General features: G+C 38.3%; 1 protein-coding gene across 7 annotated transcripts in view; it reads left to right on the top strand.

The window, feature by feature from the left end:
• The window catches only part of LIN7A (lin-7 homolog A, crumbs cell polarity complex component), a 240793-nt gene that overhangs the window by 130589 nt on the left and 84678 nt on the right, over positions 1-25526 (top strand). For 6 of the 7 annotated variants that reach the window (XM_059936604.1, XM_059936602.1, XM_059936607.1 and 3 more), the window contains one exon: positions 19067-19185. In XM_059936604.1, coding sequence (XP_059792587.1) covers positions 19067-19185 — 119 coding nt within the window. Of the gene's footprint in view, positions 1-1907; positions 1968-19066; positions 19186-25526 lie in introns of those variants that run through there. The other variant, XM_059936608.1, reaches the window with a different exon arrangement.

Raw genomic sequence — 25526 nt, 5'->3', positions numbered from 1 at the left:
CAAAAGCACAACCACTTGCGGAGGATGCACGCACGTGACAATGTAAGCCAGACACGTGAAGTAACTTACGTGATTGGACATGCGAATGCACGTTCGCATCTTTGAAAGTTTGCAACTTGAAGGTTTGTATGTAGGGGACTTACTATATAAGTAAATAACGAGTTTTCCCTGAGGATAACTAGGGAAAAGTAGCACAGAGGAAACAGAAAGGGTAAAGGCCTTGAGGCAATAATGTTCTGAAAGTATTTTAGGAACAGCAATGAGCCCTGTGCCTGGGGCACAGTCAACAAGGGAAAGGGTAGAAAGAGATAAAGACAAAGAGGCTTTGGGTTTTGTTGTTTTTTTTTCTGGACAAGTGATGTCATTTTAGCTGTTACAGTTATCTCTGGGATGGGCAGGGCCAAGGGGGAAGGCGCAGGGTGTGGGTTCTGGGTGGACAGTCCTAGGAAAGCCGAGTCCTAAAGGTGCAGCCCCTGGAGCAGCCGCGAGGTGGCGCCTGGCCGCTCCAGGAAGTGCAACTCTAGGCTGGGGGCTGGGAGTCTTGGTGATTCCCTGGGACGCCAGGCCTCGCCCTCCACCGGGCTGGTGGGCCCCGGAACACCCTAGAGGGGTTTCGCTTCCGTCCGGGGTTCCGAAGATGGTGCCCATCTGTTTGAGGGGCAGTTCAGTTGTCCCAGCCTGGGGACTGCCACCGCAGCGCACCCACCGCGGCAGGCCTGCGCCCAGCTCCTTTCTGAGCTGCTGGGGCGGTCGGGACAGGGGGGCCCCAGGCAGCTGCTCACCACGCAGCTGTAGGTAACCCGCCGCCGGACATGGAGACTGCGGCCGCTGAGGGCCGCCTGGCCGCCCCCGGGAAGACGGCGGCCTGGACGCGTTGCGGGAGCCCAGCCGAGCACTGGAGGTAGGCCAGCGCGCCCTCGGACTGCAGGAGGCTGACGCTTGCTATTTTGAGGACTTTGGCTTTTAGTCTAAGATACTAAAGCCACAGATGGTGGGGTTTTTAGTTTGAACGGGCTAGATGAGTTGGGAAGTAAATGAAAGAATCCAGATCAGAGATGATGGTGGTAGGGATGCGGGTAGTAACAGGAAAGGTAGTGACGAGTGGTCAAATTCTGGACACGCCTGGAAGACTTAGCCAGCAGGATTTGATGCAGGTTTGAGTATAAGGTGTAGGAGAAACAAAGCAGTTGATAAAGAATCAGGTGTTTGGTCTGAGAACCTGAAAAGAGGAAGTTTCACCTGAGATTGGAAAGACTCCAGAAGAGCGTAGGGGGAGGGGTTTACGTCCAGGAGAAATGCCGATTTTGGACGTGTTGAGATATCTGTCAGACGCTAGAATGAAGAGTGTGAGTTGCCAGCTGTATAAAAAACTCTGGAGCTCAAGGGAAGAGTCCAGGATGGAGATATAAATACAGGAATTATCAACGTATAGATGGTATTTAAAGCCATCTGGAGGATGAAAAATGGGACGTTTGATGACTCAGCTCTGCGTAATTACAACACTTAAAGGTTGAGAAGATGAGGAAGCACCAGCCAGGGAGGAAAAGCAAAAGACAGTGGTGATCAGAGGCCAAGTAAATGAAGTCTTTTAAGAAGCTGGGAAGGCTTATCTGTGTGAAATGGTAACAGGTGAGGTAAGACCTCGTCTGGGAATTGACCATTGCGATTAGCAGTGTGAAGATCATTGATGGTCCTGACACATTTTTGAAATAGTAGGTAAAAGCTTCATTGGTGTAGGCTCAGGAGAGGATGAGATATTTTAGGGACAGTAAGAACAACTTTTTGTAGAACTTTTGCTTTCAGAGAAATAGCATAGTAGCTGGAGGGAGATATAATTCTCAGCATGCCTGGAACTCCCGGTAAGAACTACACACTGTGGTAACAAGTGTGTCCATCTTGTTGACTGCTTTTTGCCTGGTACCAATGCTTGACCCAAAGCAGATGTGCAACTAAGTATTTCTTGAACAGTAAGTACCATTTCAGTTAAAATTATAACCTAAAATTTTTTAAGGTTTAGAAGTATCAATAGATGTTACTTTTTTTAAATTGGATAAGAATATGTGTTTTGACACTGGTTAAGAAATGAAGTGATCACAGATAATATGATCATTCCACATCTACTTACCAATTTCCCATCTGGCTCAATTATACTAAACACCACATACCACCTTTATTTCAGGAAAACCATGCAATAATGACAATTTAATTTGCTAAAAATATTCAGTGCAGGTAACTTTATCTACAGCAAAATTTTTCAAATCATGGAGAGAAGAAAGTAAATATATTTTTCTTTAGCAAAGTAGACTTTGGTTTAAGTTTGGAAAGCATCAGGAAGCCATTAAGTCTTTAAAGAGCTGTTCATAGTACCAGAGTTTTGTGTGAAAGGTTGATTCATTGCTAAATGATGGTACACATTTATTTAATGAAACACGTTTATTTGGTTTGAGGATGAGCGGCTGTAGTACAGTAGATCCTAGGCTTGACGTCTGGGGAACTACAGAGATGAATGAAGTCATGAAAGAGCAGATTAAACATGTAGGTTGCAGATAGATAGAGGTGCTTAGCTTTGTTTGATGGGTAATCAAGAGTGTTTGAAAATTTTGAGCAGGGAACTGAAATCATCTGAGCTGTATATTTATTAGCTATGAAAATTGGCTGCAGGATTGAATCTATAGGGAAGAAGAATGTTTTACAAACATGACTCTGGGAGATTTTATTGGATGCTCCTTGAAAAACTTTCCATGGTAAAATGAATTAGGAGATATTGGGTTTCCCAAACATCAGGTTAAACAAACTTAATAAGATGTTTCTTTACTGTAGCCTTTCAGATACTTTGTGAATCTCTAAGTCGTATGGAATATGCAGATCATGGAACTCTTTGTTCGAGGAATCCTATTATTCTTTGGAACAGTTTGACCATTTTGGACCACTGTTGTATTATCGTTGTAATCTGGAAGAGTTATAGGAATGCAAAGGAAGGATGAGATAATGATGGGCATGCCTTATTGACTAATAGATGATGAAAATGGGGAGAGGAAAAAGTCAAAGGGGAGACTTGTGGGTTCACAAACTTGATGAGTTTAGCTTAGCACTTGATGAACTTTAAGATGTTGGAGGACAGCCAAGTATAAATCAGGGTTTTAACCTGGAAAGCATTCAAGGCTGGAAACAAGTTTCAGGAGTGCAGATACCATGTATATAGTGCAGGAGGCTAATCTTGAAATGATTAGAGCATGAATTAGGGATATTGAAGAAGTGATAGCTACAGATTTTCTTTTTCCAGAAAAAAAAATGTGGGATAAAGCAAAAGTCTCGTTTTAGAAAAGATGCGGCAACAAGTGCTTGAAAGTAAGTACTTGAAAGTAAGCATCATTTTCAGTATTCAGACTGAGACATAAAAAGAAAACCAGTGTAAAATCTGTTTTTATGCTCAGAGTGTTAATTCCCCATGTCAGTAAAGTGTGATGCCTCCTTCAGAAATCCTGACATCCTCAGCATAGTTGGGCAATCGGTGTATTGTGAGAAGCCAGGAATTCCTCACTGTTTCAGCTTTGTCATCCGCCCTGTGATGATTCATTGTGTCCACATAAGGAGTACAATCCTAGGTTTCCAACTCCTCTCCTTGACGTTCTCAGAGGTCTGCCTTCTGGGCCTCCTTGTGAACCACTGCTCTCAAAGAAGCAGTTGTTGCTTAGAACTGTGCTTGTCAGCACTTGCAGGTGTATCATGGAAAGTCTAGGAATTTATAGAACAGCTAAAAGGCTGAAAAAGTATCACCATCAGAAATAAAACCTTTTAAAAAAAATCAGAAAACTGAGATAAAATAAAATACAACACAATATGTCCTTTGTTGTGTTAATATCCTTTGCATAATTAAGTCTACCTGCATTTATGTTTAGAAGGAAATGCATGTAGCAAAACATGTAGTTGCATTTTCAAGGTCAGAATGGGGAGTTTGGAAGAAAAATATGGAGCAGAAGGTAAGCTCATAGGAAAATTAAGTCAGCCAGCTCTCCCCAGATGGTCACCTTTTATACTGTTTTTTGTAGTTTGCGAGTTAGGCACCTGTGTTTTCTTCAACTCACTCCCTGCCTTGTGAATTCTTGCATTTGACATTTTAATTGGAAATAAAAACAATAAATTCTTATTTTTTTCCACCAAAACCCCCATATTTTTTATTCTTATTTTTTCTTGGAATGAAATAACACTTATTCATATTTTGGAATTCCTACAATGCTTATTGGAATTTTACAGTTTATCACCTGGTATGGTAATGGTTCAATTGACATAAAGGATTTCTTTTTGCACTTCTCAGGAGACTGGCTTGAATAACTCTTAAGAACTGTTCAATTAAAAAAAAATTTTATATATATATATATATATATATATATATATATATGTTTTCTATAGAATGTATTTTTAAAGGAAGTCTATGATTCATGATAAAAATAGCCATATTGATTTCATATCTAATTTAGTTTAAAATGTTCCTTGACTTTGACAGTCACATGTTAAGTACATCATCTACCCCCGTACATAAGAAGAACATAATGCCTTTAAATACACAATGATTTTCAGGTAAACAATGTGTTTTTCTCAGTCACTGCTTTGAGACGTCTATGGCATTTGAACTGGCATTCTATTATTGAAATGTCAGATAAAAATAGTAAAGCTACCTCTATCCGCACTTAATAAACCAACATAACAATTTCCTCTTTTCTTTTGCATCATTTATATGCATGAATAAGTGTTGACACTGAGATGCATGTAGAAGAAAAAGGATCCCTAATAGAGACATGTTAATCTTTTTCCTTACCTGTTAGAGATATCCTTGATAAATGTAACAAAAATAAATGTGTTTAAAGCATTATTAGAATGTGATGGCGTTCTTGCACTTGAGTTAAGGTATTCAGTGTACGTATAGTTAAAGGTAAGATAAAACTACTCAGCAAATTATGGCAGGAGTGGCTTATGTTAAGGCCACTTGAAAAATAATGCCTTTCAACTTAAACTTGTTTGTGTATGAGTAGCTTGTTCTGCATTAAAAAATGTGAATTCATACCCAGATTTAAGTATTGGGATATTATCTTATTCAAAAGATAAAACAAAGCTAAACTTATTTTATTTAATCTTCTCTCAAATGGAGCAAAACCCAGCTATTTACTATAAATCCAAGACCTTGTTGAACAAGTCATTTCAAGTTTATTGCATTTGCCTGTTTGTTTTGAGTCAGATCCTAATGACTCACGAACTAGAAAAGGTACAAGTATAATTTTAAGGACATCTAGTGGTCTATGGGATTAAATCTTTTTCATCTGACAAGAAAATATTGTTATTTTTAATCTAATATGAAGTTGCAGCATCTGTTTTTATCCAAATAAATGTTTTATCTGTGAATTTTAAACTTAACTCCTCATACTTAGAGTCTACAACCGAACCTCCAAACCTCATCTCCTAGAACTTCCTTAAAATTACACTTAAAAAATGTTTCTGATACATTTTCATGCATACAGCAATTGAATTACGGTTACAGAGTCAATGAACAGTCTTTTGTGTAGTGTGTGTTGAATAGCATCGAGCAAGTCAACACTACTCCAAAATATTTCCTCCGTCTCTGGGCAGGTATTTTCTTTTGGCTCATTTATTTATTCAGTAAATATTTAATGAGTACCTGCCATGTTACAGGCCTTCAGCTGGGCATGGACATCAAAGGAGAACAAAAAACAATCCTGGTTCTTGTTCTCATGAAGCTTACAATCTACAGGAGAGAGGTAGTAGTCAAATAGTCATGGAGATAAGTGTAAAATTACAATAATGATAAGTACTAGGAAACAAAGATGGACGGTACTGTGAAAGAACCATGGCACAGAGTGGGCATCTTAGAAAGAATGATTAGTGATAGTCTTGATAACATAAATTAAAATTTTTACATATTTTTTAAACAAAGAAAACATATCTAAAGCATAGGACTGGAATTTATATTTACCCTATAAACCTCCCCAAGAAGTGAATTTATTTTGTAATTAGGGGAAAAAGGCATTCAAGTTTGTTTTTTGTCATCTTTAAATTTATTCAATAGATCATATAACTGTACTTATGACTAAATAACACTTCATTAGTTACTATTAGTTTGCTATGCAAATGCAATAAGTTACTAAACAATTATTTTTCCTCTTCCTCTATTCCCAAGATTTGTTTTATAAAAGAAACATCAATTGAAAGTCTGACAAAGCAGCCCCAGGGAATCGGATGTAATGAGGAGAAACTCATTATTTCACAATTTTTATTTGGAATTTTAAATCATCTTTTATACAGCTTGATAGTAGTCATGTTCTCAACAACTATTCACCATAGCAATTTCTGCAAACACCAAGCTTCACTTTATCCTCTAATCATCTTTTAAAGACACAGATAGCACTGCACTAACCTCACCATACAATTCTCAAAGTAACTAAGAAACTGAGTCATAGTATGATATAGTAGTGATAAGGTAACAGAGGAAACATTATTAAGTAGCTTGATAGCAGAATAATTTATCAAAGTGTCAGTTTAGATAAAAACATTCATCCATTCTCTAGTATAGGAGATATTTGAGGACATGAAAAGTTAAATTTGTAAGGTTTCTTTATAATGAGCTCTTTGAAAACACTGAACTCGATTGGGTGTCTCTCCAGCAATTTCCTGATAAAATTTTCCCTTCCAATTTCTTGAGCAATATGAAAAAGGGGATTGGGATGTCCTAGTAATAATTACCGGGAAAAAAAATTCCAATTTGACAATATACACAGGTGGAATCACTACCAGTGTAAAAGCTTGGCTATGTTTTATGTACTAAGCCAGGGAAATACTAAAACTCATAGAGCCTAAGGATCCATATCTTTTTGTGTCTAGTATTTTAAAATGCCAGACAATAATTATTTAACTAACTTTTATTGAGAAAACATTAGACAGATAAGGAGTTATGGAAGGGAAGGTAAAATATATAGACTTCAATTGAAAGTTAAATTTAAAGCTCTGTGAAAAGTGTTTTGTTCTTTCATCAAGTGCATCTAAAATCAGTTGAGGCTGTAGATGAAGTGTAAATAAAGCATAGTCTGGATGGAGAGGCTGGGTCGCTGGTGATGCAGTGTTGAGGTATCGTCTTGCTAATCTGTACGTGGTAGTTGTATTCCTACAACTATACTCCCAGTACTTAACTGGCTAATGAAGAAATGCTCATTGTATTCATTGTCTAAGAAATTTTAGAAACAGTTTGTCTGCATACAAAATGTAGTTTGGACAATGTACTTTGAAATACCTCCCAGAGAGTTTAAAATAAGGCTTTCCTGAAAATTTTCATGAGTGCTAAAATAAACTCTGATCCACTTTCCAAGTCATACCCATGGTTCATACTCCACCCACTTGTAGAAGGTTAAATTTGATTATTATAAAAAGATGGAGTCTAGTTCCTTAAATCCTAATTTTCTCAGAATTCACATTTTGTAAGAAAACTAAATCTTGTCAAATTGGTCTTGATATAGTATCACTGTTAACTAGTGAAGACAAATACTTGTATATAATGTTAATATAATATATAGGTATATATAAGTATATAATACATAATACTGGTATAATATAACAATAACATTTAATTCCGTACAATCAATTTTATTCAACAACCAGTTTTTAAGTGCCTACAATTGTCATGATTCTGGATTGGATATAATGGAGCATACAAAAATTAATAGGACACAGGTGTTTTAGTATTTAATGTAAAAGAGGGCAGTATTTTGTTCAGCTTCTTTCAGACATGCAGAAACAGATTACATTTTGGCCAGGTCTAATTTCTCATAGATTCTCCAAACACAATCAAGTCAGGTGTTCATTTGCGTGGTTTCCAAGAAGGCTGGAAACAAGAAAAAATGAGGTGAGCTAATTTCACTGTCATTAGGACTAAGGTTATAGTTAGCTGTCATTATGTAAAGACATGGATGCAAGATTAAAAAGAAACGTGAGGTGAAAATATAGAAGAAAGGGAAAGACATCAAATATAGCAGAGATAAAAGAAAGCTCAAACAAAAAAGGAAGTTGAAACTTCTGATTTCCTGAGGTCTCAGATGATGGTAAGCAAATCAAGCTCCAATTTTAGCTGCTTGGGAAAATTGAATGAATTTTTTTAAAAAAGGAAGAAGAAGGAAAGAAAAAGAAGAAAACGTTGAATATAGTTCCTATAAAAACCGGGAACACGTTACTCATTCAGACCACATAACAGGGATTTGTTTAACAAAGCTGCATCTTAAGCTTTGTATACTTAAAGATTGTTTATTGGGTAAGTAATCACTTTCAAATGAAACAGGTACCTGCCACTTCAGAGAATCTCTTAGCAACTACAGCTTTTCATTTTGTAGCGTAAAGTGTTCTTCTGGTTGCAGTAGGTTTGGCAAACAATTTGAGATTCATGATTTAAAAATTCTAGTATTGTCAGACTTTTGTGATACACTTCAGTGTCATCCCAAATCCTAGGAAGAGAATTCATTCAGCTTTTGATAATAAACATAAATTGGGATTATTTTTAGCAGCATACTAAGTAAAGCTTTTAATTTGAGCACATTTAAATTGAGCTAGTCCTAAGGTTTACCAATTAGTCTGCATTTAAGGAACATGGCAAGTTGTGGGTGGATCTAAACAGAGATAAGTGTCAGATGAGAAGGACACAATGGTTGTCATGTCTCATTATAACTTGTAAATTGACAGAATTTCCTTTCATATCAGAGCAACGCAAGTGCAAAACATTATTGGCCATTTATTTTAATTTGTTGGTACACATGCTCTGTTGTGCAGCATTAGACTTTTAAACTGAGCATTCTTTGGTCCAATTTTTAGATACATCATGAAGCTAGTAATGTCAGTATTTCATGTACACTATTTAAAATGTAGACTTAATAATGACTTCTACAATACTGTACATGAAATACTAACTTACGGCTAGATTCAGTTGTCCATAGCCATTTTACTTAAACTCTGTTCGTCAAGTATGTCTTTAAAAAGACGACCTCTAGTCACCTTTTCAAAGGAAATTTGAGTAGCATAGTTTCATACCTATAATTTAACATTTCCTCTTCAAATATTTCCACTAATAGAACAGGAAGTGAGGACCCACAGAAAGAAAGGGTTAAAAGAAAAGATGGTATAGATGTCATATATAGTTCATGTGCCAGGTACTCTATATGAAAATCTCATCGTAATTACATTCTCCTTCAGACCTCACAATAACTGTATATAATCAGTATTACCACATTTTATACTTCTGAGGTCTCTGACTTTTAGGTTTATATCCATATTCTCCAACTGCTTGGTGCAGTGCTAAAACATTTTATATAATCCCTAATTGACGCTGAATGGAGGGATCTTCTATGGATAGGAAGAGACTAACAGGAGAAAGTGCCACACTCTTATTATGTGCTTTTAAAATAAGTTTGTCTTCAGGGTGGTGATACTTTTCTTCTCCCTTGTTATTCTGGTTACTTGTTAAATTTGTTGACACCATCTGCTTATGAGTAAAGAGGCAGACACAATTATTGATGAAACAGGCTAAGGCATGTGACTGTATTCACTAATAAATCCTTTTCTGCTGGAGAGACGTTCTTTTGAGACCTCACCATACAGCTGTGCACCTCCTCGGGGTACTGGTTCTTCTTCTCCCCACCTGTGCTGTCCACGTCTTGCCATCCCCGCTGCCACCATTTAATTGAAGCTTTCACCATTTCTTGCCAAGGCCACTGTACTAGCCTTCTTCCTAACCGGTTTCCTGTGTATATCCTTGACCCACTGTAACTAACATTTCAAACAGTAGTCGTAATGATATTTATAAAATGTGAACCAAATCATATCATTCTTCTGCCAAAAACTCTTCAATGGCTTTCTTTAGTAATTACACCAAAATGTAACCTTCTTATAAAATCTGCATAAAATCTAACCCCTGTTTACTTCTCAAACTTTGTTTCCTATACAGTGGTGTGTTGTAATTGGTACTTTCTGCCTTGTGAGAGCTGAGTGTTGAGTAGTCAAGAATTTTTCAAGCCAGTGGTATCATGTTGGTAGCTTGAAACTGGTCATGGTAGCAGTATTTACACTGCAGAAATCAGAAAACGCTACAAATAAGGGCTTTTTCTGTTTCGTCCATGTGTTTTGGAGAGCTGGTTGTTAATCACTTACCAGTACACCATGGTGGCTATTGCTCTCTGCCTTACACACTGTGCTCCACTGACACTGGTTTTGTCTGTTCTTCTAATATGTAGGCTTGCTCCCCTCAGTTTAGGGTCTTTGCCCTTGCTATTCTCTTCGGATATTCCTCCTTCGGATTTTCATATGGCTGGCTTGTTATCAATATTCAAGTCTCAGTCCAATGTCACCTCCTCAGAGAGGCTTTCCATGGCTATCTTATTCAAAGGACCACCATATGTGACTCCAGTTTCTCAATAACATCAACCTTATCCCTGCTAGAATAGTGCCTTTCAAGTAATTTCCTCTGGTATTAGTTAGTTTGTATTTGGTTGCAAGTCACAGGGAACCAAACAGGAAATCATATATTTGTCTCATAGACAAGAATCATGGGGTTGCACAGTTCAAGGCCAGTACACAGCTCAGTGATGACACGAAGGGCTAGGCCCCTTCCTTCTTCCTACTCTGCCTGCCTTAGCATGTGACAGCCATGTTCATGATCACAAAATGGCTGATTCACCTCTAGGCACATTTAAGGCTGGCAAGAGAATGGGGAAAGAGTAAGGGTTCGAAGACCAAAAAGCTGAAGCATACGCCAGCATTTTGTTCATCTAAAAAGCCTTCCTGGAAGCCATACCCAGTGACTTTACACTTACAGCAACTTGGCCAAATGACAGAAGAGTCTGGAAGGAGAAGTATGATCGCTTTCCAGCTTTTGTAGTAGAAGAAGGCAAGGGATATGAGGGTTTTAGATGACTTTGGGGTAGATAATTCATATTGTTTGCCATAGTACTCAATACATTTTTATGGAATTAGTGGACAGTATGCCTTAAATGACCCAGCTCTATCTTCATCCAAGTTCCAGATGCAGATGAGTCATGGGTTAAATTCTGCAGTCTAAATGTTAGCCAAGTTAATAAAAAGTCATCATTAAGGAAAGAGAAGATGATAATTGGACTCTTCCAGATGACTGGAAGTTCATCCCACTTAAGTTCCAATATTTTATTGTTTTTGGTTATAATGTTCAACTATTTTAAAGGAAGTCTTTCCAGAATATGTTATCTTACTATCATCAGGCAGTTGATGATGATTTGATCATTTTTAATGATTAAAATATGTTATCAATATGAGCACATTGATTATACTGTAATGTATTGAAGGGTTACCTTCCAGAACTTTGGGCAGTGTTATATCTGTTTGCCTCAGTTTGCGATGATGCTATATTTAAAAAATAAGTTTGCCATACCTTTATTGTTTTATTTCTAATCCCTTTTCCATGACAGGATAGAGAAATAAATAAGAGCATGGGCCCTGGAGTCAAATACATCTGGTCTTAAATCCTGGCCCTACTAGCTGTGTAACCTTGAGCCAGATAATTCATCTTTCTGAGCCTTAGTTGGATTTTTGTTTTGTTTTATTTTGTTTTTAACTATACAATAGGAACAGTAGTAATCCTTTTATATATTTTTGAGGATTTTATAAGATGAGCTAAGTAAGGCAAGTAAACAATGAATAAATGATGGCCTTTAACCCACTTTATTCTGGGTCACATATTAAACTATCAGTAACCTTAAAGTGCATTTGTGAACCACTTTCTGCATTAGCACCATCTGAGATGACTACTAAAAGAGCAAATTTCAAAGCTTCACCCTCAGCCTCTTTTTTTTATCTTAATTTTTAATAAATGGTCCAGGGTTATTTTGTTGTTGTTGTTGACTAAAATTTGAGAACCACTGTTTTCAGCCCTCAAGCAAGGATTTGTTGATCAGATTAGCTTAATCTCTGTTAACAATGTTGGAGAAGTGGTGCTGGGAATGATTTTAACAATATAGATTCCTGAGACACATCTCAAATGTAGTCCAGATTCTAGAGCCATATTGCCAGGATTCAACTCCTAACTCTACAATTTACTAGCTCTTTCCTCAGATAAGTAATTTTAACTCTATGGGTCTCAGTTTCCTTTTCTGTAAAATGGAGATAATAGTACCTACCTCATAGTGCTAAGAGAAGGAAAATGTTTAAAATTCGTGCATACTAAACACTGTACGTGACAGCAATTAGCAATTGCTGTACGTGACAGCAGTAAGTATAACATTGTTACTAGATTTCCTGGGGTGTACCTTGAGAGGCCATATCAGTGATTCTCAGCATGGTCATGCATTATATCACTAGGGAACTCTGAAGATACTAATGCCCAGGCCATATCCCGGAACAATGAAATCAGAAATATATGTAGGTAGGATCTAGGTATCTGTTTTTTGTTTTGTTTTGTTTTGTTTTTCAGTTAACCCAGGTGATTCCAGTGGGTAGCCAAGGCTGAGAAACACTCTTCCCTATCATTTAAATGCTCTCCAGGGAATTCCCTGGCAGTCCAGTGGTTAGGGATAGATGGTGGTGGTATGAGCTTGAGAGTTGGCAGACCTGAGGACAAGTCCATTTCAGAAAAAATTTGTGAGATCTTCTTGCCTTCATTGTGTTTGTCAAGCAGCCTCCCCAGTCGTTATCTAATATTCTAATCTGAGCTATCCTGATAAACCCAGACTTCTGTATTAGTAACCAAATTTTGTAGAATAGTTTCATAAAACAAGTGTGAGGTTCTTAGTAAGAACCCTAAGGGAACTCATAAATAAACTATACACACTTTATTGCAATCATTTTAAGAACAAGTATTTTACTTACTCAAAGGCTTCCTTTGCTTCCTTCCAGACCTTGGCTTGCAGGTACTTTTACAGAGCTAAAGGGAATCAGAATTTCATTTTAAGCTCCAGTCTAACATCCAATTTATCACTCACCACATCTTTGCAGCACCAGCCAGGCCTGGGCTGGAGGGACCTGATCTCACTCACTCTTAGTTTTTAGACTTCTTTTGGCGTTTACCAACTGCCACATACCCCATGACCTCATACTGCTAGATTCCCTTGGGTAGGTGCCAGCAAGAAGGTTCATACTCTAGTGCCACCGCTCTCCAGTTCTCTCCCTCTGATCAGATAGGCAGAGGGCAGGCAGATCACCATGTCCGCTGCCTGTGTCACCAGGAAAGGGATTCTAGTCTTCCTCTGCAGGCAACCCCCAATGACTACAATTGGTTCTATTTGGAACACTCCTCGCTTGGTTAATGGAAGAGAAGCAAAAGACCTAGTATTCTGTCCAAAGTTAATGACTTAACAATTCTTCATGAATTTTCTTTCATCTCACAATTAGCTCTTTTTTTTTTTTTTAATCAATTTATTTATTTTTGGCTGTGTCGGGTCTTCATTGCTGCGTGTGCGCTTTCTCTAGTTGCAGCGAGCAGGGGCTACTCTTCGTTGCGGTGTGCGGGCTTCTCACTGCAGTGGCTTCTCTTGTTGCGGAGCACGGGCTCTAGGAATGCGGGCTTCAGTAGTTGTGGCTCGCAGGCTCTAGAGTGTAGGCTCAGTAGTGGCGTACGGGGTTAGTTGCTCTGTGGCATGTGGGATCTTCCCGTACCAGGGCTCGAACCCGTGTTCCCTGCGTTGGCAGGCGGATTCTTAACCACTGCGCCACCAGGGAAATCCCACAATTACCTCTTAATAAGGACTGGAAAAGGCCTATGGTATTACATTACGTAACAAGGCCTGCCCAGCTTTGAATAAGTCTTAATGTGGTGGATAGTGTCTAATTTCTTTGATAGCTTTTTTTTGAACTTTATTTCTCAACTTTGGATGGTCATAGGAATCATCTGGAAGCTTAAGAACAAAGAAACAAACAAAACCTCATGACTGGATCTCACACTTAGAGATTTTGAATAATTGGTCTGGGGAAGCAGGCTGGTTTTAAAACTCCACAGGTGATCCAGGTGAGCGGCCTTTGCTAGGAGCACTGTTTCAGGATGGGGCTGGTGCTTAACACTAATTACTTTCATTCATGGACTTTTATCAGTAATTCTGAGACTTCCAGAAGAATCCCATTCAGTATCCTGTTCTACAGAGTATCAAAGAATAATAGAAAATGCAAGAGTTTCTGGAACGCTGGGGCTGAAAGAAACCTGAACCATCATTTTGTTCACTATCTCTTGAAATGGGGTCTGTGAAACAACTTTAGAATCACTTGAATCATTTGTTTAAAAGGCAGTTTCCTGGGCCTTATCCTCATACCTCCTGAATCAACCTCCCTCAAGTGGGGGTGAGGGGTCAGGAACCTACATTTTTTTTTTTTTTTTAATTAGTAGACTTTTACTTTTTTTTTTTTTAAGTATTTATTTATTTATTTATGGCTGTGTTGGGTCTTCGTTTCTGTGCGAGGGCTTTCTCTAGTTGTGGCAAGCCGGGGCCACTCTTCATCGCGGTGCGTGGGCCTCTCACTATCGCAGCCTCTCTTGTTGCGGAGCACAGGCTCCAGACGCGCAGGCTCAGCAATTGTGGCTCACGGGCCCAGCTGCTCCGCGGCACGTGGGATCTTCCCAGACTAGGGCTCGAACCCGTGTCCCCTGAATTGGCAGGCAGACTCTCAACCACTGCGCCACCAGGGAAGCCCAGGAACCTACATTTTAGTACATTTCCCCAGGTAATTCTTAGGCACACTCATGTTTCAGAACCATTGATTTATAGCAGAGGTTCTTAACCCTGCATGCACGTTTGAATTAAACAGGGCTATAAAACTACCCATGCCAACTAGACCAGTGGTTCTCAACCATGGCTGCACTTCAGCATCACCTTGAGGGCTTTCAAAAGCCTAATGCCCAGGCCTCCCCCTATGCCAATCTCATTGGAATCTCTGGGGTGAGACACAGGTATCCAAGGGTTTTAAAGCTCCCCAGGTGGTTCCAGTCTGCAGCCAAGGTTGAGAACCACTGTTCCATATATTCTGGTTTAATTCATTTGGAGTGAGTCTCAGGCATTAATAACTTATTGTGGTAATCATTTTGCTGTATACATATATCAAATCATTATGTTGTACACTTAAACTAATACAGTGTTATATGTCGATTATATCTCAATAAAATGGGGGAATAAATAAATAATTTTTAAATGTATTCCAGGTAATTTTAAAGTGCAGTCCAGGGTGAGAACTCCTGAATAGTCACTTTCAGCTTTTCTGAACTTCTTCTAGTTCAGTCACGTGGTACCCTTTAGCCTATGGTTTCAGGCTTGTGTCCATCCCCCACCCCCCCACCAGACCCAAGCCAGTCTTGATCACGGCTGATAGTGATCTGGAGGTTTAGTCTCAGGAGAAGTTAGTTATATGTCCACCTAGACATAGACCTCTAACCCCTGCCTTTCTAGCTAGTCTCATTAATTAATCCATCATTCATTCAACAAATATAAACACCTAGTATTTGTCAAGTACTCCTCATTGAACTATGGATATAATAACAAATAAGATACTGTTCCTGACCTCAAGAAGCTAATATATTTGCAAGGGTGAAGGATGGAGACATATATGCAAAAAGAGCTATAGCAGAGAGTACTAATTATTACAATGGATTAGTGAACAAAGGACTGTAGGATCATGGATATGATAGCAACTAAATCTGCCTTGGAGAGTCAGGGAAGACATGCCTAAGGAGATGCTATTGAAACCAAGTCTTCTCTACATGACCTAACACACCCTCCGTGATATGATTTGTCTCTACTGCATCTCTTGCTACTCTTGGCCTGCTTTCAGCTTCAGCCATACTGAACTCTCAGTTCTGTGAATGCCCCACACTCTCTTGGTAAGACTTCAATCTGCATTTATTTGCCTGGAACTTTTTTTCTCCTTTTCCTCACCTGTACCTCCTACTCAGGGCTCTGCTGAGCTGTTACTTTCACAAAGAGCTCCTCCCTGACCTCCTGGATGACAATAAATGTCTTGGTTAGACATCCATGTACTAGCCTGTAGAGCTGCTTTTATAGCTCATGCCCCCTTTGTTGGGTATCTGTGATCCGTCAGACCTATAAATGCCATGAAAGCAAGAGCAACCATCTGTCTCTATTACCACAGTGTCTCCCATGCCTGGCACTATTGGATGAATAAATTACTTGCATTCCAGGAACAGGGGATGATATGTACAAAGTCACAGAGACATGGTGTTCTGTGGCATGTCCTAGAATAGTGAAAATTTTGGATGGTCAACGTATAGGATGGGCAGGAGGAGGTTTCTAGAGATGAGTCATAAGAGGTTGGTTGTTAAGGGCTTTGTATGTACCCCTGAGTGGTCCGAACTTCACCCTTTAGGCAGTAGGAAGCCAGAGAAGGTTTTATGCAGGGGAGTATAATAATGAGATTTATCACTCTGGGAGCAGAGTGGAGGGTGGGCTGTAAAAGAAAAGCCACTTAAAGAGCAGTTAGGAGATGTTCCAGTACCTCAGGAGAGAAGTAATGAAGCAAAGGGTTTCCATTCAAAAGGCGTTTTGAGATAGAACCTACAGCACTTGCTGACTAATTGCACGTGGGGGTGAATGTGAAAGATGATGCCATGGTCTAGCTTGGAAGACAGGCTGGATGGAGATGCTATTAATGGAAATATGGAATATAAGAAGAGAAGAGCTAATTTCAGGAAAAAAATATGATGAGCACAGTTTTAAACATGTTGAGAGTTCCAAGTGCCTGTTGGCATCTAGGTAGAGTCTTTCATGCAGTTAGAAATGCATACAATTCTTAGCTTGGTATCTTACTGATTGTGGATGTGGCTGGTGTGGTACAGTTGACTATGTTGACTTTCAGTGTATGTATCAAAGGACAGACTTCTGAAACTGGCAGTGTCTTACTGATTGCAGGATTTATGCCTCCTTGGGCTACGATTGGCAATCAGTTGGCAGTACGTCAAAGGAGAGTCTCCATTAAAGTTACTTTTTGGTTATTTTCTTTGGTTAGATACATAAACCTATACCAACCCCACCCTAATTCAGAGGTGGTAGAGATTTTATTATAGGTAGCTATACTGTTATGTTTTTTTTCTCATTTAGCTGTGAATTCAGAAGTGTGTCTTGTTAATCCTAGTGCCAAGTCTAATAGGAACACAAATTGAGGGATGGATGGATGGATGGATGAATTTATAATCTGATGGCAGGGATACGGGATACTTTCTGGAGTTAATCAGTTAGGAATTGAAAATCTCTATTCTATACATAAATGCCTAAGTGACTTTTCAGTGAGTTATTGACTATAGCAAGAGAGGTAGAAGAGATCACCATAAGTATTTTTAAAATAACCTTCATCATATCATTTTCTTTTGGCAATACAAAACCATCCTGGGAATTTTAGAGCTATGGCTATAAGAGACTATGTTTCTTGATATATTAACTTGTGTGTGTGTGTGTGTGAAGTTTTATTTGGGGCAAAATGAGGACTATAGCCCGGGAGACAGCATTTCAGATAGTTCTGAGAAACTGCTCCAAAGAGGTATGAGGGAAGGTCAATATATATGTGATTTTTGTGGAGGGGGAATACATGCAATCAAGCACTTTTTGGAGAAGGTTTCTGCTAGTCCCGTGAAAATTACTGCTAGTCACGAGGAGCAGACACCACCATGAAGGATTTTAGTGCTTCTCTAGATATGAGGAGATGCAAGAACTGGGCTCATAAGATGTTCTCCTGAAAATATCTAACTATCTAAAGACCTGTTCTGCCAGTTTTTCCCGAAGCACAGAGGGCCTCATTATCGATCTCCGCCCTGAACTCCTTTCAGGGGGTGTTGAAAGTCAGCAGCTGCAGCAGCTCATAATTTGATACTTGTGGAGGTAGATGGCAAGTGCCAATTTGTAGGTGGCAGGGCCCCCTCATTGTCATAAATTCGACCATGGTTTGGGAGGTATTTCATGACCATTTTGTCCCACAGTGCTAGGAATGCTCATTCCCAGGTCTGGCGAAGATTTTGTTGATAGGCCACTCTATGTGCTATTATTGGACTAGACCTTATTAACAGTAGCCAAAAGTCTCTGGACCGTCTGTTTTACTAGTCTGTTGCAGTCCAGGAAAAAATCCCCTCTTGTTGCATCTCGTGATATCTGGAGTTACACTGTTACAATCATTGATCTCATATAGAACTATATATTTTTGTCAGAGCCTCATTGACACATTTGGTAATGCAAGAAACAACAATCTGGTAAAACAGGCAAAGTGCAAATAACATAGCTAGCAGTATTATTAAAGTCATAAGTAAGAATTAATTTTATTCTTCCATTAGGTGCGGCCCAGTATACCCCCAGGTCATCTGACTTAGTCTGTTCTCTACCAGTCCTTATCTTTCAGGGAAATTATATATTGGCACTGTCCATAAGGCCCAATTTCCTAGCATTATTAGGCTGGTTATCCTTAGTATAATTTAACTGTTCCCAAGATAAAGGGGGGACTTAAAACTTAAATGACCATAGCCTGGTGTCAACCACATAAATTACACCAGTCTCTGGGGCTGCAGTGGTGAATAAACCCAATTAAGTTCTTACCCTCAAGGAGTTTATTGACAAGTGGAGAAGATGCACATTAATCAAATCATCATACTAATAAATGTAAAAATGCAGGTGTGATAAATGTGGAATGCTAAAAGAAAAACTGAAAAAAGCATTTCAGAGGTAAAATTGACAGGATTCATTTGGTTATTGGAGTATCAGAATATACAAAAGACATGCTTCCTGCTCTTCTTTCCTGAAAGGATATTCAAACTAATTTGTGTGACAGAAATAACTTATGAGAAATGCCATTAAGGAAGATGTATTAAGTGACAAATTGTGTGGAACAGATTTAAATGACCTTTTATCAAAAGATGAGATCAGTAAGCTATGAATTGTAAATTCTCATTTTGCAATTAATTCCACTTACTTTTCATTGTCACTGTTTTCATTGTCACTGAAATGATGGTACTTTGGTGATGAGATTCAGTTTACTCCATGTCTCTCCATTTTGATTTTTTTTTTTTTTTTTCATTCAGATGTTGCCAGAGCAATTGAATTACTGGAAAAACTGCAGGAATCTGGAGAAGTACCAGTGCACAAGCTACAATCCCTCAAAAAAGTGCTCCAGAGTGAGTTTTGTACTGCTATTCGAGAGGTATGAGACTAAGATTTTAATAACTATATTCTGCCATATGTCTTCTGGATAGAAAACACGTCTTTTCCACACAAACAGTTGAAACAGTTAAGATTGTAACTGCATCTTAGCTTTCTAACTGCTTGGACCGATGATAAAAATAATTTAGTCTGCTAAATTCCAAAATTAGATTCAGTTAGGATTTATGCATTCATATAAAACCAAATGTTGATCTTATGGTACCAATGAAGTGACTGCCTCAGCAGGGGACTCTGGCTTGTAGTCTAAACTATTTAGTAGTCACATGAAGTCGTCTGGAAATTCAGGTAGAAATAGTCATAATTAATGGGGACTGAGCTTTTCTTAAAAGAACACTCAGCTAAATCTTCCTCAGGTAAATCTGAAAGAGCAACCTCCTACTGACTAAAGTTATAGTTATCCAGACATTACTGTCTAGTGCAATAAGGGGAAATTGAACAGGCTGATATGCCCTTCAGCAAATCTTTATAATGCTTTCCTGGTTAACAGTTTCAAGAAGCCTGAGGTGAAACAAGTGTGTTTAAAATGACTATTTGAATTTTTTATTGACTGGTGGTGGAATTGACTAATCAATTAATGAATTTCACTGGTTACAAGATGTTCACTTAAGATATATACACTACATTGTTTTATTCAGTAAGCCTATCACCCCTTCCCTATCAGGTACTAAATAATAATTCATTAATTAGCACTTAAAGTCCATATATCCAACATATTTGTCCTGCTTGAAGTCCCCAGTAGTGAATTACGTACTGTCATCCTCTCCAAAGCCAGCTGAACCCAGTGACTGCCTGGAGAGTTTGTTGTAGCAGAGGGCATACACCTCTCAAGGAATGCTTGTATCAACCTCCCTTCCTCTTTGCAGCTCTACTTGTGGGTAATGCATATTCTATGCCTCAACAGTGCTAGTTTATGAGCTCTCACTAAGTGAAAAAACCTCAAGTGCCTAAGGCAGAGACACACAAGACCTCTCTCACTACATATTTAAACCATAGCCTACCCAATGTGGTTAATATTTGGATTTTGCTGGGATTTGACTTAGACTGTGCTTGTGCTAAATCTTTATTAAGTGAAGTTGTTAACTACTTAATTTTTGTTTATAATGAGCACAGCTTAAGGAAATAACCATAATTCTATCTCTAAGCTTTAATCGATGAATTTGACTGAAGACTGAAAGAAACTTCCTCAAAGTGTATGAATTTTCGGCCATCAGCTGCTCAGTGGGAAAGGTATAAGATATGTAGAAACTCCACAGGCCTCCTGTAGTCACTCTGTAGACTAAGGCTAAGTCCCCTATGTACTCTCTTCTTCATTCACAGAGTGCTACTCCCCTGAGATTTGGTGGCTGACTTTTCATCTTAGATATCCTATCACCTTTCTATTTCCACAGAACTAACTAAAGAATAGGAACCATCAGATATCTCTCTCTGCTCACTGGGAATTTGGCTTGTGATCAGTGCAAAGTCTCTACTTTTATGGAACTTACATTCCAGTGAGAAAATGATGATAAATAAATATATAATACAATATCAGAAAGTGACAAGACTATGGAGAGAAATAAAGCAGGATTAAGGGAGTACGGGTAGGGCTCTATTAAATTAGGGTGGTCAGAAAATAACCTAATTGAAGTAACGGAACAAGTCACACAGGTATCAGGGGGGTATAGTGTTCCAGGCAGAGGAAATCACAAGTGAAAAAACACAGAGGCAAGAATTATCTCAATCCATGGAAGGAACAGTGAAATAAGGAAGGTAGGCTTCCTAGAGGCAGCTGGAGAGCAGATCACACAAGGCCTCGCAGGCCATGGTAAGAACACCGGACTCTATCCTAAGCATGATAGGAAGCCCTTGGAGAGTTTTGACCTCACCTGATTAGCTTTTTACAAATATTCCTCTGACTACTGAGAGAATACAAGTGTCTGTGCAAGAGTAGAAATAAGAGAGACCAGTAATAAGGTGAGGAGTAGGTCAAGTAAGAGATGAGATGATGGCAGCCTGGACCAAGGTGACAGCAGCGCACGTAGTGGGGAGTTGTCAAATTCGATATGTATGTTTTTGAGAATAAAGACAATAAGCATTTACATATTGGATATATGGATGAGAGAGAGGCGTCTCAATGGATTCTTAGGTTTGGACTTGAACAATTGGATCAGTGGTGATATAATGAGGTGGGAATCTCTGGGGGTGGACCAGGTTTGGAGAAGACTATACAAGAGCTCTGTTCTGGGCATAGTAAATTGATGGTCCTTTTCAGACATCCATGTAAAGATGTCTGGCAGGTATCTAAGTCTGAAGCTTAGGGGAGAAGCTGATGCTGGAGATGTAAATGCGATATAGATATCTGTTCACATAAACACACAGGCCTTCTTCTTTAAAGACCTTGGTAAGGAAAAAGAGGATGGGATTAAAAAAAAAATAAATGAAAAGAAATATGGAGACATTGTATAGGCATTATAAATATATCTTATGAACTCTGTGGTAAAGTGTGCTATGTTTATCATTAGTGGTCCATGCAAATCTATAACTGATCTATAAGCGGTCCAAAAATTTCAGAGGGGAAAAAGAGATGATATAATTTATCTACCTTACATTTTATAAATTTGGGCTAAGAAGATTAATTTTATGTTCACAGCACCGTCCTTAGTAATAATTTTGTTCTTAAAGGCAATACATGTTATATAGAAATTGATTTGGTCCCTTCATCTCGGCTAACATTTCATACCAGTTGCATAGTATTGTTTATATTTGTTACGTCTGGGATTTTTATTATTCTTATGGGGTTGTTTTACACTAACTGTGGGAAGTAGTGATAAAAGTGTGAAGCCTATATGTATACAAAAATTCTGAATCATTGAATAATATTGCAAATCCATCTAGTGAAAATTTCTTGAATAAAAATATAAAATATGAATACATTTTGCCAGACAGGTGAATCCACAAGCCAATAAAGTACAACTAGGAAGTACAATGATATAAGATGATGAATACCTGAAAATAACATCTAATTTCACTCCTGGTTTCTTGGGTACTGCCTGTTATGCTGGCATGAAACCTTTGAAGTTTTGGTTTCTTATTCAAATAATGCTCAGAATTTCTGTGGTTAAATTATTTGGCTTTTCAGAAATATTTGCCAGTTAACACTTTCCAGTGAGAAAATTATAAATGTTGTCAGGACAGTTGGAGAAAAGAACAAGAACTACAGAGGCACCCTTCTTAGTTGCACTTACCAGAGCAAAAACAGGTACAGGTCACACCACTGCCAACAAGACTGTAAAGCCCAAATAATGCTTTAAAAGAAAGCAGGACAAGCTATTGCCAGTTTTGTTTTTGCCATACACATGTGTGACAGTAGTTATTGTTTCGTGTTGAGGCAATCCCATATTTTGCTTTACATTTGGATGAAACCACCAAATCAGCTTCTGGCATATGTGCAGCACTTATATGGGAAGAATAGTTTCATGAAATTTTATTTGGTTTTTTAATGAATGTGGATGATTAAAAGAGATTAAGTGTTTTCTCTACTTAACTATTTTTCTGTACTCTGTAACAAAGACTGAAAAAGTTTTGTTGAGATCAGTACTGAAATGAGACCATCTATGTATACAACTAAGAAAGGCATTGATCTGTTAATAAATGAGTTGCACTTGAATGATAATCCACACCCAGCTTTATTCACAGAATACAGATAGTAGTTGGCAGTACTTACCTTGCTTGTGTTTTTTTGCTCAGTGATCTTAACAGGACCTGATTAATAATTCAATTGTACCTATTCGGTGCAAGTTATTTCGGAGTACATGGCAGAGAAATGGGGTGACAGGTGATGCTGCTTTTCCAAAGTGAGAGGTACTGGCTGACAAAAGAAAGTTCACACAAAGTTTTGAATGAGAGATGAAATTTAAAAATCTATGCTACTGATTCCCAGTAAAAATCATCTCTGCCGCTTTAAGTGGCTTCTTCAAGTTTCAGTTCATTACTGTATTAATTAGCTTGAATGACCCAAACTTATAAATTAAAATATAAGGAAAAATAAGGGTTGAAATAAAAGGATTATAAAATGTTGAGTTTTGGATAAGATAATTTCCCAAGAGAATTAAATTGCCGTTCAGATAGCTCAATTGCCAAAAGATGGACTTTTTCCCAACACTTTATATTCTTGTGCTTCAGAGTAAGAAATCAATAGTATATGAATGGTCATATTTTAAGAGAAAATCCAGTTTCTGCAACAGAATACCAAAAAATGACTTCTGAAACTAAAATGATAAAAAAAACACACGAACAAACAGAATCAGCCATCTATTTACTAACATTAGCTTCCAAGTTTTAAAGCCTTCAGGCTTCCTGCTTTCCAGAGTGATATGCTCACTGATCTGGTGTATGCTGTGTGGCTGAGAGCAGACCGTGGTGAGGACTTACTCCTACATTTATGCCTGTCGCTTGCATATTTGAACCAAATATACAGAACTGAATGACATAGTTACCCAAAACTGCCTTCCTTGGCCGATCACCAGATGGTATGTGCTAGTATTTTCTATATACAATAGAACTATAGAATAAGAAAATAAAACCAACTCTACATAGAAGCTATCATTCTGTGATAGTGGATTATTGAAAAATATTCCAATTCTCCTCTCCTTCTTAGGACACATTACAGTTGGACTTCTCCATCCTCCCTTCAGCTACATGTGGCTATGACAACTGCTTTTTTTTTTTTAATAAATTTATTTATTTATTTATTTATTTATTTATTTATTTATTTTTGGCTGTGTTGGGTCTTTGTTTATGTGCAAGGGCTTTCTTTAGTTGCGGCGAGCGGGGGCCACTCTTCATCCCCGTGCGTGGGCCTCTCACTATCGCGGCCTCTCTTGTTGCGGAGCACAGGCTCCAGACGCGCAGGCTCAGTAATTGTGGCTCACGGGCCCAGTTGCTCCATGGCGTGTGCGATCTTCTCAGACCAGGGCTCGAACCCGTGTCCCCTGCATTGGCAGGCAGATTCTCAACCACTGCGCCACCAGGGAAGCCCATGACGACTGCTTTGACTAAGGAAATGTGAGTGGAAGGGTGCTTGCCACTTCCTCATGGAAACCTTTGAGTCATTGCAGTATTTGCTATGTTCCCTTTCCTTTTCATATGACTAGTGATGTTTTATATGATAAATGATCAATCAGCCTGGATTACAGAGTGGGAAAATGAGAAATGCAGGCTTTAGCTAACTCTTAATGAACATGTAGGATCAGCAAGAAGTAAACCTTTGTTACTTGAAGCCCCCAAGATGTTGGGGTTATGGTACCACAGCAAAACTCAAGCTATCCTGACTGATACTAAAATAGTCATCAAACTCCAATATGTTTTCTATTAAATCATGCCTCTCCATTTTCATAGTTTAAAAAAAAAAAGTAAAAAATAAAATAGTCATCAAGCCAAATTTACCTTGGAAAAAGGTTATAAGCAGTATCAACCCTTTTACTGCTATAAAACAAAATTAATTTTTAAAAACTATGTTGTATTTTTAGTAAGCTGTGATAAATCTTTTTAAAACTATGTGAAATTATTATCTGATATAGTGTACCAATGCCCATTAGATGGCTCATACATTTTTAAATGTTGAGACACTTTGGTCATAGATTACGTTTGCTTCTAGCTTATCTCCCATTTGCTCCTACTCTTTTTTTTCTTCCTTAGGATGGAGCTCATTAACCCTCCAGCACTACCTCCCACCCCATCTAAGTCTCACACCAGTTCTTTATGAAGGGTTTTCTTTGTTTTATAGACTTGAAGGTATAATCAACATAGAAGAAATAGTTGGAATGTATCAGTCTGCTATTTAAGTGCCCTTAGTTTCCGATGAGATTTTTTTTTTTTTGGAGGGATGTATAGATTGAGAATTATCACCACCATGCCTTCCACCAGTAATATGTGGAAAATGTCACTGCTAGACATTTTGTCAGATCAGACGGAGCAGCAAAGTCATTAGAGCTGTGTTGTAGTCAAGTTTACCAATGTTCGAATCCCAACTTAGCTACTTAGCTCTAAAATTTTGTCAGTTTTTAATAGTGGGAGTAATACCATCAGCCTTGAGGTGATTCTGATAATTAGAGATCATACATGTAAAACCTCCTAGTACAGTCTGGTAGCCAATAATTACACAATCAGTGGATGCTATTATTATTAAAGAGTAGAGTCCCAAATTATTACTGGGTACAGTGTTTTGGTAAGTCAGGAAATAGTTAACAGATGGGAATAGAAATGGTAGTTTCTGTAGACTAGATCTAAGAAAACCCATAAGACTAATAGACATATTCATTGCCCCACTGTCATGCATTAAAA

This window comes from Balaenoptera ricei, chromosome 10 (genome assembly GCF_028023285.1).
Source record: "Balaenoptera ricei isolate mBalRic1 chromosome 10, mBalRic1.hap2, whole genome shotgun sequence".
NCBI classification, from domain to species: Eukaryota; Metazoa; Chordata; class Mammalia; order Artiodactyla; family Balaenopteridae; genus Balaenoptera; species Balaenoptera ricei.
Note: the sequence above shows the minus strand (reverse complement) of the source record. Positions and strands in the feature narration are given on the sequence as shown.